The sequence below is a fragment of the Indicator indicator genome, chromosome 4 (genome assembly GCF_027791375.1).
Source record: "Indicator indicator isolate 239-I01 chromosome 4, UM_Iind_1.1, whole genome shotgun sequence".
Classification (NCBI taxonomy): Eukaryota; Metazoa; Chordata; class Aves; order Piciformes; family Indicatoridae; genus Indicator; species Indicator indicator.
This window is the reverse complement of record NC_072013.1, coordinates 9,170,663-9,189,346: the sequence shown is the minus strand read 5'-3', so window position 1 is coordinate 9,189,346 and position 18,684 is coordinate 9,170,663. Positions and strand designations below refer to the sequence as shown.

The following is an 18,684-nucleotide window of genomic DNA, read 5'->3' as shown; positions in this document are numbered from 1 at the left end:
ATGGTGACACAGTGAAGGACTTTCCATCTATACTGGAACAGGAGAAGGTAGCAACAAGGCTGTGAAGGAGATAATGGAAGTCAGTGTTTGTGCTGTTCTCTTGAGTTTGTTTTCTCAATCTTTGGCCTGCGTTCCTGTGTAAAACTTCTCTTGGATGACACAGTCTCCTTTCTGGCTGACAGGAGAAATCTCTTGAGTGCTCAGTATCCATGTTGACTGACAGATGCGAAGAGCTTAATTCTAGGAAGCATGAAGGACAGATGATGATAAAGGCTCTTCTGTAAGAAGCTTATTCCTCAGGCCAGAGGGCAGGGAGCAGTGCAGGAAGGGATTGCCAAGAGCTAGGCGGTGAGTGGTAGCTGGGGGTGGGTGGGAGGGTTGGGTGGCCTCTATCCATCTATCCTGGTTGGTTTAGGGAAGACAAGAAAACTCTCATGCTTTCCTTTTGATTAATTTTTTTTAAGCATTCTTTGTATATATTGTCTCTAGCCTTAAGAAGTAGTGAGATACACAATGGTGCAGTAGATAGCTACTGGAATTTGGGAGGGAGGTGATGTTATTCCCAGCTCTGCTGCTGGTTTGTTGCATAACCAAGATCAAGACATTTTACCTCAGTGTTTCTGCTTTTTTGCCACCTGCTCCTCTTGTATCTGATTATAGATAGCAAGCTGTATGAGAGTGCATGTTACTACCTACCTGCTATAAGCACAGGAGGCCTTTGTGGTTGTTAGGACTTCTTGCAAGTACAGTGAATCAAACCTGAAATAGTCCAGACAATGTTTAGGGAAAGATTGAATACTAATCCCTTTACCATCTGCCTCCTTCCACAGGGATGTTGCCTGTGTGATAAATGCCATGTACTTGCTCTCTCCCGTCTGTTATTCCAATCTTAGCATCTTTTAAATTGCTGATAAGTGTTTTTTTTTAATATAATTTAAATTGGTTTAAACCAAAACCATTTTCTAATCCCCCAAGGATGCAAGGATTTACTTTCCCCAGTAGCATCACTGCAGTCATAGGGAGATGCAAGCATGGAAAGACAAGGTATCTAGTCCTGGGGTGGTTGGGGTATAACAGACAGGAACCTTCAAGCACTGGGAGAGGTGAGGTCTCTGACCTCCTGAGGAGGGGACAGATAATTTGCACGGTGTGAGGAATCTGGGTGAGGCTTTTACATACAGAGAGTCTCTTTAAATCTTTCCTGGAGACATAAATATACTCCTTACAGCTGTTCTCCAAGAAAAAAAAAAAAGTGGTTGCCTTCATGGCAGTGCGGGTTGGGGAGGTAGGGACAAGATTGAGAGATGCAGTATAGAAGTGGCAGATGCTGACTTTTATGACAGAGCTGCTGTGGGGATACAAATAGATTGATTTGGCATGGAGTGATAATGTGTGAATAAAGAAACCACAAATGAATTGAGAGTGTCACCTCTGGCAGGCTGATCAAAAGCCTTTTCTTCATCCAGCATAGCTCTAGCTTGTGTGTTTCTACTCTTGGACTCAAAGTTAACCATGAAGTTCCCCCTCCATGCTCTGTCAAACAGGCACTGGTCCATTTATACCAAAAATAAGCCCCAGTGAGAAGAAATGAGGGGGATTATAACATGGTGCTTTTCTTCAAACATTGAGATGTGGCTTCCCTGGTTCTCCATGGCAGGGTTAACTGTGGGGAAGGCTTTCTGTGCCCTCCCAGTCTATCTTCCCTGTGTCCATGTTTGGTTTGAACATATGCATTGTTTATAGAGTTGAGCAGAGGTGATTTAGGATGGAGCTCCTCACCACAGCGGTGCTGGTGCTAGAAATGCTGTATTATGGCTCCTGTGCTTCACTGCTCTGGAGAGTTAGGCAGAGCTGCCAGTTTCCTTTGGAGTAGATGCTCATCTCTGACATGAAGCTGTGGACTTTCAGCTATGGGCTGTTCATATTTAGGAACAGGCCCAGCTTGGGGCCAGGGCTGTGGGGGGAGGGACTTTGGCAAAGCTGCAGAGGGAACAGCCTTGCCAGCCTGTACCCACATCCCTGTTTGGCTCTTTTCCTCGTTCTTGTCTCTTGCTTCTCCTGAGTGCTAAAGCCTGGGCGAAATAGAGGGGAAAGAGCCTTTCCTATCTGGGGAGTGATGATTAATGATGATAAACAGTGACCCTTATGCTGAGAGAACCGTTTGTTCCTGCTTGATTTCAAACCCTTATATGAGTAACTGAAACACTGCCCAAGGGAGCTGTATTTACTTCTTTTACTTCGACTCACTGAAGCACTTTCTTTGCCTATATTCAGGCCCTGTGTGTGGATTTGGAGGAGACCAATATATAACCCTGCCATAAAGTCAGAAGTTGCTTCCTTTGATCTCCACTGTTGGGACAGATTGATAGAGGAGCATTGCAAATCCTCACTTGTACCCAATCTTTATACAGATGGTTTTCCATGCAGTGGAAGGTAAATTGGTTTCCTTTCCTACAACAAAGAAGGAATCACTGGACAAATTGCCTATGTGTGAGGGCAGAGGCACCCCCTGGGTGAAGTCTGGTATTTTGCCTGCTCACTTTCCTTATGAAAAAGTCATTCACATCTGCAAGTCAGAAAAATCTGTTCCCTGTGAAGAACTGATTCTGCAGAATCCCAGGTCCCAAGAGCTGAAGGTATGGTTTCTTTGAAGCCTGCCCACACAGGATGTGTCTCCTTGCTGTGTCCCATAGGGCTTGCCTGCCCATGGAGCTGGTCCGATTGTCTCCATGCGCAGATGCTCAGTCTGGAATAAATCACGATTGATTCTTTGTGTGCCTGTATGCAAACCTGTAGCCTGTTTGAAGTCACTTTTCCTGTGCACATTCATCACACAATCTTTATAAACTTTCCTTACATCGCCAAAAAGAATTCCCCACACCAAAGTCAAAATAGCATCATGACAACATCAACAAAGGCGGACAATTTACATACGTTCCACCCTTTGTCCCTTCATCACATTTGTATCTTTGAAGCACAAATATTCTGAAAGTTTTGTGAAATCTCATGAAAATCAGAGTCAGGGCTGCTTTTATGGTGAGATGATGGCTGGGTGGGAGAAGTTGCTGCTTGCTATGTCTTTAGCCAGGGTTGATAAGGTTACATGCCCCTCTCCTCATCCCTGCAGTATTTTAGAAGAAACTGGACCTGGGTGTGGGGGTGGAGAAGAGAAACTGGGGGATCAGCCTGGTGTTAAGTGAAGAAACAGAAGGTAATTATTTAATGATGGCTAAGTCATGCTGCAGAAGCTGGTAGGAAATTAACCCTGAATATGTCCTCTTTTGCAGGCCACAGGGATACTTGCAGATGTGTGCTGCTGTCAGTTTTGAGTTCCTTCACTATGGTTCCTGGTGGAGGTGCTTTTAATAGCCTCCCACCCACTTCCCTGGGGCTGTGCAATGGTATTTATGGCTGCCCTGGGACTGCCTTATTCCAGGTGCTTGAAGAAGAAGGCAGAATGCAGATTCAGCACGTAGCCCCTGACAGCTGGGGCTGACGGGTCAGGAATGCAGTCCTGACAGCTGGAATTGGACTGCAAGCAGCCAGCACGGTGGGGAGGCCAGGAGGGGAGAGCAAGCAAGAGGGGCTGTGTGGAGAGATGGACAAATGCACGCACTGTGCAGGCACGTGTGGAAAGACAGCCTGTGGGGACCTGCTCATGTTCCCATTCTTCTGCCTCTGTTCTCTTCCCAGTTCTCTGAGCTGCCTGGATCACTTCTAATAAATACATGCACACCCCTCTGCAGCCATTGTCCTGGCACCTGGCAGAGCCATTAGAGCTGAGGCTCAGCATTTCCATCGGAACACCCCCAGATCCCACCTCTGCTTTTGTGCAGGTTTACAAATGTAATGTAATGCTTCCTCTAACTCAGCAATTCAAAACCTCTGGCAAGCTGATTTCTACTCGTGCCACTCCTGTGCATAATTTGTGTTATGGGAGATTGTTCCCTGATGTTCTTAGAGCAATTATCTTGAAATCAGATTGCCCAGAATTGGCAACTGCTTGTTGCATGTGGTAATGTTCTGGTCAAGTGGTTGGTTTTTAATTTTTTTTCTTTGTTTTTTTTTCTTTAAGATTGGTTAAAATGTGAGGGCCTGTTCAGTGGTCAGACATAGCTCTGAATCGTTTCATCCCATGAAACAATTGAGCATTGGCTGGAAACACTTTGAAGTGTTGCCACAAGCCTTTGTGTTGGATTGCATGAAACTAGTTTGATGATGGTCTTGGAGAAGTTCCTGGAGGGTCAGTTAGGCAATTGGTGCAACTCTACGATGGTGGCAGTGAGCAAAGCTTGTGAGATTTGCTGTGAGAGACATGGAAACTGCTCTGTCAAGGCAGAGATGTTCTGAATTGATTGTGTGTTGGAGCTTGGCTTACTACTGTGGCTTTTGCAGGTGGAATGTTTTTGGTCTTCAGGCTTGTCCAGACAGTGCTTTGCTTGCGTTGGATGCTGAGGGGTAGAAGGCTGAAGCTGGAGAGGAGGGAAAGGGTAGCAAAGACTCCTATATATTAAAAGAATGTAAAAGTGCATATTCTATGTGCACATACAACGCCAGGAAGACATTGGGTATGGGAAGGACAGAGCTGAGTGGCTTTGTTGTTTGTGTGCTTTTGTAAGTCAAACATCCCCTGCAGTTAATTCCATCCGCCCATCTTCAGCCCTCTCCGAGCCAGGCCAACAACAAAAGCCCCAACTCCCCCCAAAACAAACAGACAGAGGAACTGGAGCCAAAGCCAGACCTTTGCATGTCAAGCTCAAGTGCAAAATGACTATTTCACAGCTGTGTTACAAAGCCCTGAAGCGTAGGCTTTGCAGTGGGAATGCTGACAGCCCTTTAAGTAGAACGGTATACTGTAATTAGTGTTCTGTGTTTCATGCGCCAAATGAAGCACAGCAGAGCAAAATGTAAAACTTGAAGCCTTTGTTTTTCTGCAGCAGTAACAGGAGATCAGACAGCGTGTTCCGACGGCGGATTAGAGCCTGCAGCGTGCGCGCTGCTCCCTGGAGGTTAGATGTGCTTTTTTGTGGTGGGGCTTGGGGGCAGCAGGACGGACGTACAAACAGGGCCAGCTGTGAGGTTTGGAGCTCTGTATCAAATGTCACTTATGTAAGAAATAGATGGCTCTTTCTTAAGTGCTGACACTGACAATGTCCTGCCGTGATGCATTTTCACGTATGGGATGCCGGGGTGCGTTGATCCGACTTTGTGACAGCATGGAAAGCCCTCTGGAGTGTGTGCAATGGTGCTGAAAACGGTGAGCAGGATATAGGCAGAGAGGTGGGAAAACCACAGTGCTGTGGTGAAACTCAGGCCTGATGTTGGAGTTCCCTCTCTGAGTGTTTTGCCAGGACTGAGTGTTTTGCCAGGACTCTGAGAGTTTCGAGGTCTCAAGTTGGGCCCTAAAAGCATTTTATTTATCCTTTTTTAAGGCAAAAGGACTGATGATACAAGACAGTAGCTGATTACTTGGCGTGCTAGAGAAGACTTTGCAAAGTAGCCCTCATGACTTATGTATCTCTGGGGTTTCTGTGTCCACTGCTTCCTCGGGAGCATGTGCCTTTGCACATACATTATTAATATGCCCACGTTCAGCCAGGAGAGGGGTGAGAGCAGGCACATTGTGCAGAGGATGATAGATGAGGTCTGGTGGATGTTGTCTTTTCATGCTGACTCAAGTGCTGCTACTTAATTAAATGGATTCAAACGTTAACTGTGTTATACACAGGCCCGTGGGAAGGCTTTTAAAACAGAACTTGTCTACATGTGGACATTTATTGAAGTAGCCCTTCTGGAGTGAAATGGAGTAATTGCACTGTAAGAACTCCCTCTGAGGATGCTCTTCTTCATGAATAAGAGTCAGAAAGGCTTGGAGGGGAAGGAGGAAGTTGAGACCGAACTGTTGATTCAAGGATAGGATTTCCCTTTCCAGAGGGGAGCAGAGAGAAGAGAACAGGGGATTTGTCTTCGAGTGCAAAGCGGCAGTTCTCATTTGTGTCTTTGTGGAGGAGAGTGAGTGACCTCTTTGCTCCTGACTGTAAATGATCTTAAATGTCGAAAAGGCAGATTGAGTGTCACATAATAATGGGAAAAAAGAATGGAAAACAAACCAGAAGACTTTATTCTTCTGCTCTCTAAACACTTGCTGTGACCACACTTTGAAGCTGTATGCAATCTTGGCATTTCCTCTTAATCTCAGGAAGATTAGTGGGCTTGGAAGGTGGCTCACAGAAGAGCATCAGGGCTGATCAAAGATATGAAATGGCTCTCAAGACAGTCAGAAACAGTGTAAGTGTAGACTCTTTTACCTGGAACAGATGACTTGTGGTGATAACGTAGCTCCTTATAAAACCATGAGCCACCTGAAGATGATAGGTGGGGATTGGATCTTCATAGGCAAGAACTTCCATACAAGAACTAGGGCACATCAAACAGAACTAGTAGAAGTGAGGTTTAAAACGAGATGTTCTTCTTACAAGATGTACCAGACTGGTGGGGTTCCTTGCCAAAAGATGTGAATGATAAACTTTTATAGACAGTGGATAAGTTCATGGTAGAGAACTCTACTGAAGTAGGTTAAAAATTGAGAATATCTATTTTGAGACTAGGAGATTGACAGGAGGCGAGGAAGGTGCAAATTTACTTTCCCTGCTCTGAAACTTTATCTATACATTTGGTTGTGATACTGTGCTTCCTCACTTTTCTCCTTCACTTATGGCTGCAAATGGAAACAGGAACCAGGCTTAGATACTGGTATCTGATCCAGGATAGCCAGTTTTATGAAGCCTGGAACAGACACATCTGCTTGGTGGACATGGTTTTCCCAGGCTGTAGCCTCCTGCCTTATGCTGTAGGTATTGGGACATATGGGCAGCCTTGTACAGTAACACCACATTTATTTCCCCTTGGTCTTTCTGAAGACTGGAGGGTTGCATGTATCTCCTCAAATCAGTTGCTTCTTTATTTCCATGCTTGAATAATTTGCATTTGTAGAGAATGATGAGTTTTGGGGCCCAGAGGGGAGCATAGCTAATATTAGAAGGTGGGAAGTTAGGTGGTTGAGTCAGAAAACTCTTTAATTTCTTGAGCTTATGAGTGTGGGGAATTGGGGCTGAATATTACTGAATTCCTACTTAGTGTTTTGTGGGCCTGGGAGGATGATGGGATGAGCAGCAGCATCATTCAGCCTGCAGTTGAAACCCTTTGAGGGATACCTGGTGTTAAAAATGGATGTCTCCTGAAATTTCTTTTTCTTCTCTTTCTCTAAGATGAAACCAGACTGCAGAAGTCTGCTGGTGGTCAAGCAGACATGGACACAGGGGCTCCTATCCAGCAGCCCATGGCTCAGTAGTAAAGCAGTGCAATTGTATAGAGTGTCTGTGAGATCAGGTCAGGCAGGACTGTCACTGTGACTAGGTTGTCCCCTTTGGCACATGTGTTGGTGGCACTTAAAACTGCACTGAGGGTGTTTACTACTGCTTTCTAGCAGTGGGCAGCTTAGATGTGCAGGCCACAGTGTGTACCTCCTGTGGGGCTTTGCAGTGCAGGTGGTCCCAAAGGGATGTAAACAATGGGAAGGAAGAGAGTGTTTGCAGAGGGGTGAAATTAGGCTTCAAGGATTTCTGTGTTTTCCTTCTAGCATGTGGAAACAATTGCACGTGGTGACTTCCTCAAAACAACAGAAATAGCTCACGCAAGTATGAAACTCGTTCTGTGAGAGCTGGGAACAGCTGGTCGTGTGTCTTGTTTCCTGAAAAGACAAACAGGGCTGGCGGGGTTGTTCAGACCAGCCTTTCCAAAAGGATTATCTGCACCTCAGTGCTGAGGCAGATGTGGCATGGCTTTGTCACGCAAGCATGGGCTTCCCCCTCATGCTGCGTGGGACCATGCCTGAGGGAAGCAAGGGCAGCTCTTGGGTGTGTCCTTTTACTTCCAGGTTGGATTAGGCTGCAGCGAGCCCCTCTCCCTGGGAAGAGCTGGCTGACATGAATACCTGTCTGTATACCAAGTCCTGGAACTCAATTCTCTGCTGGTCTGGTCCTACCACGTGTGGGAACTATCTGATGGTCTTGGAATCTGCTGTGGAAGGAACAGGGAAAGTGATCTTCTTAAGCACTAGATTTTTTTTGTGTTTGTGCAACTTTGAGCAGCCCAATTTAGATTAAAGCCTGGAAAATGAGGGAATATCAGGTTTTGCAAGGCAGGTGTTAGCTGCACAGCTGATTCTGGGTTTGGTGCCTAAGAGTGTGGAAAAAAAGTTGATCTTGAAAGGAATGGAGATGGAGTGGTTGCAGGTAGCATAGTGGCAGTGCTAAGTGAGCTGCAGAAGCAGGTTATGTGTGGATCCATTCGACAATGCCTCCAAATTGCATAGAGAACCTTGGCCAAAAGTGCCAAGCACTATTAATAGAAGCCTCCAGATGAAGTAACAAATGTGGATAGCCAGCCTCCTCCCTGCACCTCTAATTTAGGCACACAAAATGACAGGTTTAATCTTGCAGTTGTTTCCAGGCTTGGAGGAGGGTGCAGAGGTGGCCCATTGATTGCCTGTGACCGCCTGAGCAAGCAGTGACATGTCCCACGACTCCGGGAAGCAGGCTGGGCCAGCGTGGGAGCTATCGGTAATGAATGTGGCCTCTAAGGTCTGCAGGGGAACTCTCCAGGTTCTCTGGTTAGCTGGGAAAGGTGTGTCAGGGAATTTATTTCTGATTGGGATGTGCTAAAGTGCCACCTGAGCAGCGGTGGCAGTGCCACTTGTGTAAATGGCAGTGGTTCCATGAGGAAGTGGACTCCTATCTGGTTGTAACTTTGGAAGTGGAATAATGGCAGACCCGCATCCACAAATTTGCTCTTTGATAACAAATTTTAGTTCCAGATTAGGAAGTTAAGGTTAGTGTACTTCAGCCCTGCATTAACTGCATTAATATTTCCTCTGTTTTAGCTAGCAAGTTGAGAGGGATCCACTTTATCCCGTGTTTCTCTCTGAACTATTTTTTTGTTCTCTTGTTGTGTTTTGTGATGAGTGACTGAACCTCTTGCCCTTATGTCACCTAGTCTGGAGTTTGTTCATGGGGATAAAGCCCTAGTATATTGTGGGCAGGGTGGTGGGAATAGAGCTCACAAGTGTCATGAGGTCACATTTTAGATGTGCATGTGTTCCTTTTTGAAACAAGTAGATTTTTGATACTCAAGGGCTGTTATGTGGAGGTGTTGTAAGAACTTCTATTGGACTGGCTTATGGGGTTGTCTTTCAGATTCTTTACATTAGGAGGCTTTTAAAGACAAGACTAGGAGCTAAAGAGGGGGAGTCTTTTCCAGAAAGTTAATTATGAGTCACTGGACACAGGTATCTATTTCTGTGGCACTAGGTGCCAGTGGTACAGCCTTAATAGTCGTCATTTTCTAGTGGAAAGAGTGATCTGTTGGAGGCCAGATGGTGCTATTGGCAGTAGAATAACTGGACCACAAGACTGAGCTGATCCTTTTATGTCGAGCTTTGTGCTGACCATAGGAGGAAGGTAGACTGTCCACCTCCTAGCACTGCCACAAATGTGCTGTTGGCAGAGCAGCATGGGACCTCCAAAGGCCCTAGAGTGAGAGAGGAACCTGGAGCAAGCATGAGATTTTGATGTTGGTAGGGGGAGTGCCAGGATAAATTGGTACTCTTGTTCCATTTCTCTCCCTCTTAAAGACCAGGAGGGGGAAGATTTTTCTGCACCACCAAGCGCAGGGTGGGCTTTGAAGGTGCAGCTGGGTTGGTCTAGTTGCTGCTGAAAGGAGACAGTTTTTCTTTTCCCTGGCCTTGAACTCCCTGCAGCTTCCCCAAGCTGGCAAACAGAAAACAGAAACTACAACATGGTTTTCTGCTGATTTGACCTGCTGGGCAGGCAGCTGCCATGCCAGTGCTGCCATGAGGGAAATAGCAGGAGGTGTCACTGGGCTGAGTGGGATGAGGGGGGGGAAGAGCTGACCCCTTCAGAGCAGGCAGCTGTAAGATCAGCTCAGCTGTGGTGTAAGACTCAACGCTGAGAGGCTCGATATACATCCTCACAGAGCAAAAATGTACCTGTTGGTGAAAGTAGCTTGCTGAATTGCTGCTGAATAGCTGCGTGGCCAAGGTCAAGTAGTGCCTTGGAGGAGAGTTGAGCCAGCCTGAGCTCAAGCCTGTGCTAAGCACAGCATTGCTAAATTGATGTTTGCTGACAGCATCAAGTAATTGGTGCCTTATCTAGATTGGAGCACTTAAATGGCACATGTCTCTTCCACTTCCTCCTTCCCAGTCAAGAATGCAGTTTGTGTAGAAATTTAAGCCTCTTGTAGTTTGATGGGTTGGGAACTGCTGATAAGAGCTGGAAGCTCAGCAGCAGAAGGATTGGGTTCTTCTTTGTGCGCATTTGTGAGGCTGCTTTAGGAAGAAATGTTTTGAGGTTTTGCTAGCAAGCCTGGAAGAGTGGATATCCTCCCAGCCTCCATCACTCCTTCCTCCTCCCCAACATTGGTGTTCCAACTTAACGTTGGAACAAAACTCTTTCTTTATCCGTTGATCTGTAAATAGGTTTTTAATTGTATGTTCTTCTCCTAAATACAAATCCAGTGGGGTTTTTTAAAAGCCATGTTTCCAGAGATAGTCATTTCACTAGGGAAGGGGACAATTTGGTGTTCTCTCGTACTGTCTCAAAGTATCTGGGGTATATTATTACCAAAAGGGAAAAAAACCCCAACAAGATGTTCCAGGGACAGAGAGATGAAATCTTCTATTTCCCATGTCACTGGTTTGAAAGCAGGCCACATTTGAACTGGCTGGCTCTAAGTGGTAGCATCTCATCCCTGCTTTACTTGTTGAAGCGAGGTGGTTCTCTGGGGTTACTTCTGTCTCTAGTGTGTGCGCTGGGCCATGAACAAAATGACACCTGGTGTCTTCACCCTACAGCAGAACTCCTTAGGGCTGGTAAGCTGTGTGGTCAGGGTGGCTGGGTGAACCTGCTCTGCCCCTGCCTTTTGTGCACCATGTGGGTCTGAACACAAGATGCTCATCTCCGGGGCAGCTATTAAAGATAATGGTAATTATTGCAATAGTAACTTATTAAACTGCGTCCACACCCTTAGGGCTTTAACCAAATATAACTTAGACGATGATAATGATAATTAAAAACAGAGGACTGTGACCCAGTAAAATGTATGAGTTTTGCAGGGACAGCAATGCTGGGGAGGAATGTATGCATCAAATACATTATAAATAAAATCAAGCTGTGCAAATGTAAAGGAAAGGGAATAATTTTGTGTCGGTCAAAACAACCCCAAGGCTGAAAACTGGTTTGTGTTCAGAGGTTGAATCCTTTCATGTCAGAGACCAGGTTTTGTGCAGTCTAATCCCACTGCAGCCTTTTACCTTGGGGTAATTGCTAAATTCTGATGCTTTCTCTGCCATGGAATGCTCCCCAAAATCTTGTGTTGTGTTTATCTATCCTCTTCCTTTTTTTTTTTTCCTTGCTTTGCCTGACTTCTTGCCTCAGAGGCCTGCCTATGAATCTTTGTATCTTCCAAGTAGCTCTTCCTAATTGCATTTATTTTCTTTTCCTAAAAATAGTGGAGATCTTTGTTCAGATGGGAGAGCAAGCATTTTGGATTACTGTCTCTTGCATGGGTCACTGGTACATGGATTTGTGAACCCAGCCATGTAAGCTGTTCTGCCTTTTGAGATTCCTGAGGAGGGATGCTCTGGTCCCTTGGATGTGATTTCCCATTCCAGCACTGTGGGAAGAAAATTATTCAGTTCCTAGGAACATGGGACTGGTACCAGGCCGAATGAGCTAATACTGGAGGGGACAAAGAGAGGGGTCAACCTAGAAACAATTTTTGGGAAAATGCACCAAAAAAGTGATTTGCTGCTCTTGCTTGGAGCATGGGAATTGCAGGACAGTGAGTATGCCTCTCACCACCTGCTGCAGCAGCACTACCTGCTGCTTGCAGTCCTCTGTCTTTTCAATACTCTGTCATAGACAAAAATAATTAGTGGAATGATGACCCCTTCTCTGTACCCCAGCAGTATTTTACTGTGCCTGTGTTGATAACTGAGTAGGGTTGCTTCTCTACCTGGATGCTTGCCAGTGAATTTCTGGGAGCTGAGATTCTCCTCAGTGCCAATGTGAACCAGACCATCAGTGTCTGTGTATAGTCCATCTGAATTGCACTCACTTTTCCTAATGTTTCTTGTTTTGTGTTTCTCATTCACTAGGTGACTTTGGAGAAGGTATTGGGAATAACTGTGTCAGGAGGCAGAGGATTAGCCTGCGACCCCAGGACTGGCCTCGTTGCTTATCCAGCAGGGTGAGTCACTAACCACATTCTTCAAAGCTAAGACAAACCAGGACTGATGTATCAACAGGAAGATTTAGGGTGTTTCCACTATGGTCTTCTGCAGGGAGGCTATTTGCCATTCTTCACTCTTTTAACACCAGAGAACGATGGGACTGGGCACTGTTAGTGTAATTAGCAAGGGAGAAGATTGCAGTTTACCCACCAAGTGTTACTGGGATCCCTTTTGGTGGAACCCCTCTCCTTTTCTCTAATTTGGATGTGGGCTTTTTAACCCTGCTCTGTAGTGTGGTGAACTTGCACATGACTCCATGTGCTCAAGCCAGTGAGTACCTAATGGAACAGGTGATGCTTTCAATGAACTGACAAAAGCCTTCTAGCAGATGATGACTTACTTTATTCCTCATCCAAGTGAGGAGAAAGATTTTAGGCTGGCAGCCGCTTGCATGTGGGTTCTCTGGAGTGCAACACATCTATCAACTGCAGTCTAAGTCTAGAGACTTTGATGGACAGCAAAAGAGATACCTTGAGAGAGGTAGCTGAGGGCTGCAGAGTGGCTTTGTGAGCTGCACATTTAGCAAAGTCATAGACAACTGAGACCAGATCCTGATCTTACTGAAGGCAGAGCTCACCCAAAGGGCGTGTGTCCCAGGAGGAGCAGAGCATGTCGTTCTTGCTGATCTGTGGAATGGGAATTGTCTGAAAGAACAAAGCCCTGGAATGTTTCTAAAGGGGCTATGAAAGAGGCAGGCAGAGATCTCGGATGGCATTTTGAAAAGCCGAGGAGGAAAAACGTTCTACCCTGCCAGTGTAAGTGTGGTTGTTGAGATTGGGTACACTTATGACTTGGGGTACATTTATGACTTAGGTCAAAGATATGATATTGTAGTGGGAACAGATTGGGAAGAAGGAAAAGTGACTCTTGAGGAGGACCCTCACTGCCTAATGTAGCACTGTTGTGAGCATACTCCAGCTGGCTGGATTGCAGAAGTACACATGAGCACAGCTCTTCTTACAAGCTAGTTTATTCTGCTGGTCAGCAAGCTAAAGGAGAAGAGGAAGGGCAGTATCCTCAAGTGGCATTGCACAGCTATACTCTTAAACACAAAAGCTGAGATTAGAAATTTTTGCCCATCCTGGTGATATCCTAGTTCACAGAATCACAAAATCATGGTGGTTGGGAGGAACCTCTTGAAATCATCTGGGCCAACTCCCATGCTTAAGCAAGAACACCCAGAACAGGCTGCCCAGGACCACGGCCAGGCAGCTTTTGCATATCTGCAAAGATGGAGATTTACACAACCTCTCTGAGTAGCCTGTTCCAGTGTTTGATTATTCTCACAGTCAGAAAAAAACCCATGACAACAGCTATCAACAAATCAACCAAAAAACCCACCACACACACAAAAGTAATACCCCCCCTCCAAAACCCCAACCAACCAACTAACACCAAAAAAAACCCAAACCCAAACCAAACTCAAACAAAAACGGCAACAAACCCCACCAAAAACAAAAAAAGAAAAAAGAGAGAAAAAATCGAAATAAAAAGAAGTGTGGGGACATTGTTTTGTTTTTCTTTTGTGTTCAAATGGAATTTCATGTGTTTAAATTTCTGCCCATTGCCTGTTCTTCTGTCAGTGAGCAGTCTGTTAACCTCCAGACCACTTGAGATCCATATCTGCACTTGACAGCATCCTTTATGCTTGAGCTCTTTGGAGCCAGGCAAATACATTCCAGCATGTGTTGCCTCTTCCTCTGCATCTTTTCTTATACTGAGTAAGTTCAGACTTGAAGAGGGCAAGGAGAGAGAGAAGCAAACAAGTGGAGCAAACAGATGTTTTGGGCTCATGCATAGCTAAAGATAGATTAGTTCTTAGTGATGTCCTCTGATGAGCTTGTGCACGCCTAACATTGATTTAATCGAGCATGAGGACACCTGGGATTCTTTTGGGTAATTAAAAGGTTATGTGATTCCTTAGGGCTTTACAGAGAAATTCCTGTTCTTAACTTGTTGGTGATGGCATCTTATGGCCTGGGCAGGAGACCTATGGAATATACTAGATATGTGTTGTAGCAGTTCAGTGGCTTGTGTGACTTGCTGCTTTTGTGCCATGGCTAGCATGTTTTGTGATGCCGTTGTGATTTGTTGCAGTCAAGAATCTCTACCAAAACCAGCATTCATTAAGGGGTTGTTGTTGGGTTTTGTTTGTATTTTTTACTCTGTTCTCATTTCCAGTGAATTTCTCTTGGTGTGCCAGAATCCTAGCATTGGCTTTGTTTATTTTTATTTCTATTTGTTTTAATTTACTGGACAGCTAAAGCCTCTTACACGAGGCTGATGTAACAGCCTGGATATGGCTCATGCACGTTTGGTTTATGACCTGTCCATGCAAGTTGGTCATCTTCACCTGTGCTGCAGGTTCTCCAGTGATTTCCTCAGCCTTCTGCTCAGCTGAGGTTTTGCAATCCTGACATAGAGATTCTTTGCTCCTTCAGTCTGTCCTACGACTAAAAGCTGAATTTATGTAACAGCTCTGTATTTTCCTAAGAACACTTTCAACATACCTAGGTGCATTTGGTTAGGATCAAAACAGCTGCCCCAGGCATCCTGACTTCACCCCCATCAGCCATACAAATGCATATGTAGTGAGGACTTGTGCATGAGAAGCTCAGGCATTCTTTGAGCAGGATCTTAGCCATGGTCTCTGGTTTGCCTAAAATAAATTTAAAAAAACCCAACCAACAATCTGATTGCATTTCTGGAGTTTCTGAATCTCCTAAAAGAATCAGTTCCCAAAGCAACCCAAGCTCTTTCCAACTCCAGAGCGATGCCAAAGAGCTGAGTGTTACATTATTATTATTTTCTCCCCTTCTTACTAGTTTTTGAACTTTTTATCCTTTTTCTTCTTTGACCCTAATGAGGCTTTTGTTCTGACAGCTCTTTTTGCTGTGACAGCAGCTTTACTGACCCTGGTATTGTTTTGGTGGGATGCTTGTGTTACAGGATCCTTTTTGATTCATGTCTGCCATCAAGGCTAAAGGCACCAAATGCTGCACATATATTAGGCCACCACTTTCATATAAGGCTCTTGTCTTGGGAGATAAGGCAGCACAGGTGAGAAAATTGCATCTTCTCTGAAGGTTGCACATCTGCTGCCTACACTTGCCTGTTCTTACGCTGGCAAGTGAAATAAACCCAGAGTAGCTTAGTTTGATGTCTGTCAGGGTTATGCAGTGAGTAACAAAGTCAGTCTGGTAGGAAGGGTGAGGGGAGAGAAATGCAATTGTGCAGGACCAATGCTCTGTCCTTTTCTTTCAGATGTTTTTTCCCTTTGCTTTTTTTCTGCTCTCATTTTGGTTTACTCTCTTTTGGTGGTGTGTGTTTTTTTTTTTTCCTTCTTTTTTTCCCAGTAGCTAGTTGAGGTTCTGTTTCCTAGAAACAAGAAAGGAAACAAAGCTAAGAAAATCCTCAGAGGATGACTCGCATTAAAAAAGGAAAAAAGGGGAGTAGACACAACATGTCCATTTAAATTCTAGATCAGTTGCTCAGATAGCTTGGGTCAGCTTATCTGGTTTTGGGCTTGTGCTTGTTGTTGTTTTTTAGTCCTGTAGGTTGGTATGACTGACTGATTTAGTTTGCTTCTCCTTATTCTTCTTGCCTTGGCTCCCCATTGATAATGATAGCTTGTTGGGAGCCTTGTCTTCATGTGAGGCACTTGCCTACTTCAGTCTTTTTCCTTCATAGGAGCTCTTCAGTGTGCTGTGCCTTTTTGAACACTATTCTGTTATATTCTGTCCAAATCAGAATATAGAACCTCCCTCTAGGTCTGCTCAGCAATTCCCAGCCATCCTGATAGAAGTCAGGGATTTTCACCTTAGTGTTCCTTGCTGGGGAAACATATTCCACACATAGCATGTGTGATGAGTTCACCTGTCTCAGCTTGCGTATTTTTTCCCCTACCTTCAGCTCTCTAGGATATCTCTTAACACACAGCAACTCCTGCTGAAGGCAAACACAGGTTTAACACAGTGAATCCTCTTTGAGGCACAGTGAAGTGAATTTCTTTGGGTTTCTCCCAGAAAGTAATGTAGCCAGCACTGACGTGGTCCCTGGGCTCTCTCAGTGTGTGTGCAGTACATCTGCTGAAGAAATGATTTGGAAGTCCCCACATTCTATACCATTTCAGAATGAATCCCCCTGGTTTGTAGTTAGGAAGGGATGGACAATGAAAGAAGGAGCTATGCGATCAAAATTAAGACGAGATGTTCTTTTCTCCTGCTGCTTTCTAACCACAAGATCTTGTTGAAGACCTAGACTTGTTCTGTTTCACCTTTATCACCCTGAGGTTTTTTTAAGATAGGACAACTAATATTCAGAAATGAATAGTGGTATGGTATGTTCAAAATCAGAAGACTGCACAGCTGTCCAGGAAAAAATTTATTTTGCTGCTGTCGTGCCATTCATGTGGGACATAAATGCAGCAACTTCTCGTGTGCCAACCTGAACTACAGCAGAATCGAGCCACAGTCTCCTTCCTTTGCTGTTTCTCCTTCTGTCTCTTGGCTGGTTTGCAGTACTGAGTGGAAGCCTCTTAGCTCTGTCAGCCCTTCTGACTCATACCCCTCCTGGCTCTCTGTCCACAGATCAGGGAGGTAAGTGTCAGGTCCTGCCATCACAGGGCTGTGACCATGCTCTGTGTCATAGTGAAGGGAGGAAGGGGAGGAGCACAGTGGGAAATGAATGTGTTGTTTTTAAACCCAGCCAGGAGTCTGCTCAGCACGTGTGGAGCTGTCTCACGTAATTGAGTGGTAAATCCCCCTGGAATCTGAAAGAATGAGGATTTTTCTTTTCCAGAAGTGGTTGCTGGTTTTGTCCCAAATACCTCTTTCCAGTTCTGGTAGATAGACTGTAAGGCTAAGTGGTTTCCAGCCCATCCTTGGAAAGTTTTAATCATCATTTTCCATCATTATATAGATATATTGTTCCACAACATAATAAATTGTCATCTTAGAACAATTTCCTTTTACCTTAAGCTGCATATAACTCACAATGGAAGAATAACATTTAGGATAAATGTTGTGTAACTTTACCAGGCATAATGTTGCTTTGTTCTCTCTTTTCTCTTTAAAGTGGAATGTCTTAGGCCGTGGGGTACACTGAGTTGTGAGAGGCACATTTAGTAGATGACTGCTGGTGAGAGAGGCAAAATGCTGTTCTGAAGTGAATTGTTTTCAAGGCTTATGACTGTTGTGGCCAGGTTAGAATGGGTGGCTACATGGACAATGAAATCCTGATTTATAGGATGACAAGTACCCCTGCCTTTTTTCAGGGCATGTTTTTCTGAAGTAATTGATTACTTTGCTAGAATGTCACAGTGGTGGTTGCCTTTAGAAATCCACTTCTTTACAAACCCAGTGTACCTTTTGATACACATTAAGTTTGTGCAAAGCTCTCCTGCTTTCTGCAGGTACAGTTCTTCACTAATTTTTCTTAAGCATAAAGGCTAACACTCTTGGGCTGGATCCCAAATGCAGCTTTAATAGGTACAGGGACATTGAAATACTCAAACTGCTGGGTTGCCAGGAGATAAATCCAGTTCTGTTGATGCTGGCTTCTTCAGTTTTGCTTAACCCAAACTTCTGAAGGAGAATGTTGTCTAGGCCTTCCTTGTATACTCTGTTCTAAAGGAGAATCCTGTGGTGTTGTAAAGATTGTAGAAGCCTGCCCTAAAATGAAGATAAGTTCTCATTTGTGGTTTAAAGCAAATGTCAGCATCTTTGGCCACACCAGAAGCAACATGCTTAGTCCTTTTTAAGATGGGACAGTTGCTTTCAAGGACCAGACCTCTTTGCCCTCCTCATCTCCTAGGAATCTGGACTGTTGTTAATGCATTTCTTGTGAGTGTTTCTACTGTGCTTGTACATACCATGTGGGGAGATTTTCCAGCTGTCACAATTATGATGGACCTTGAGAGGAAGATAAGCAAATCCCCTTCATTGAGATTGCTAAGCATGATTTGAATTGAAGAGCTGTAACTGCAGCTGGGTTTGAGTTGGGCCATTACAACCAAACCACACAGATTTGCCTGTGCCAGGAAGGAATAACACCAAGTTTCAGTATCCTGAAAGTGTCCAAAAAATCTGATGAAAAGCATCCAAACCCTTTGCTCCCTTTCCTTCCCCAGCAATAGTAGATATCTCAGAAAGAAGCAGAAATACTTTAACTCTTAAATCTCCCTGTTCTGGATACCCACTGGAGGGCAAGAAGCATATCTGCCCTAAGTCACGAAGACCTGAAGTATAAAATACTTCCTTTCATTCCTTACTTTTATTAATGTAGGTTAGCCAGGGAGGGTGGGCTGGGGAAGC

The 18,684-nt window shown here is 44.7% G+C and overlaps 1 protein-coding gene across 1 annotated transcript in view; it reads left to right on the top strand.

The window, feature by feature from the left end:
- The window catches only part of MAPKBP1 (mitogen-activated protein kinase binding protein 1), a 93,526-nt gene that overhangs the window by 15,580 nt on the left and 59,262 nt on the right, over nucleotides 1-18,684 (top strand). Inside the window, exon 2 of the mRNA XM_054400301.1 lies at nucleotides 12,236-12,327. Within this exon, the coding sequence (XP_054256276.1) occupies nucleotides 12,236-12,327 (92 nt within the window). The remainder of the gene's footprint in view (nucleotides 1-12,235; nucleotides 12,328-18,684) is intronic.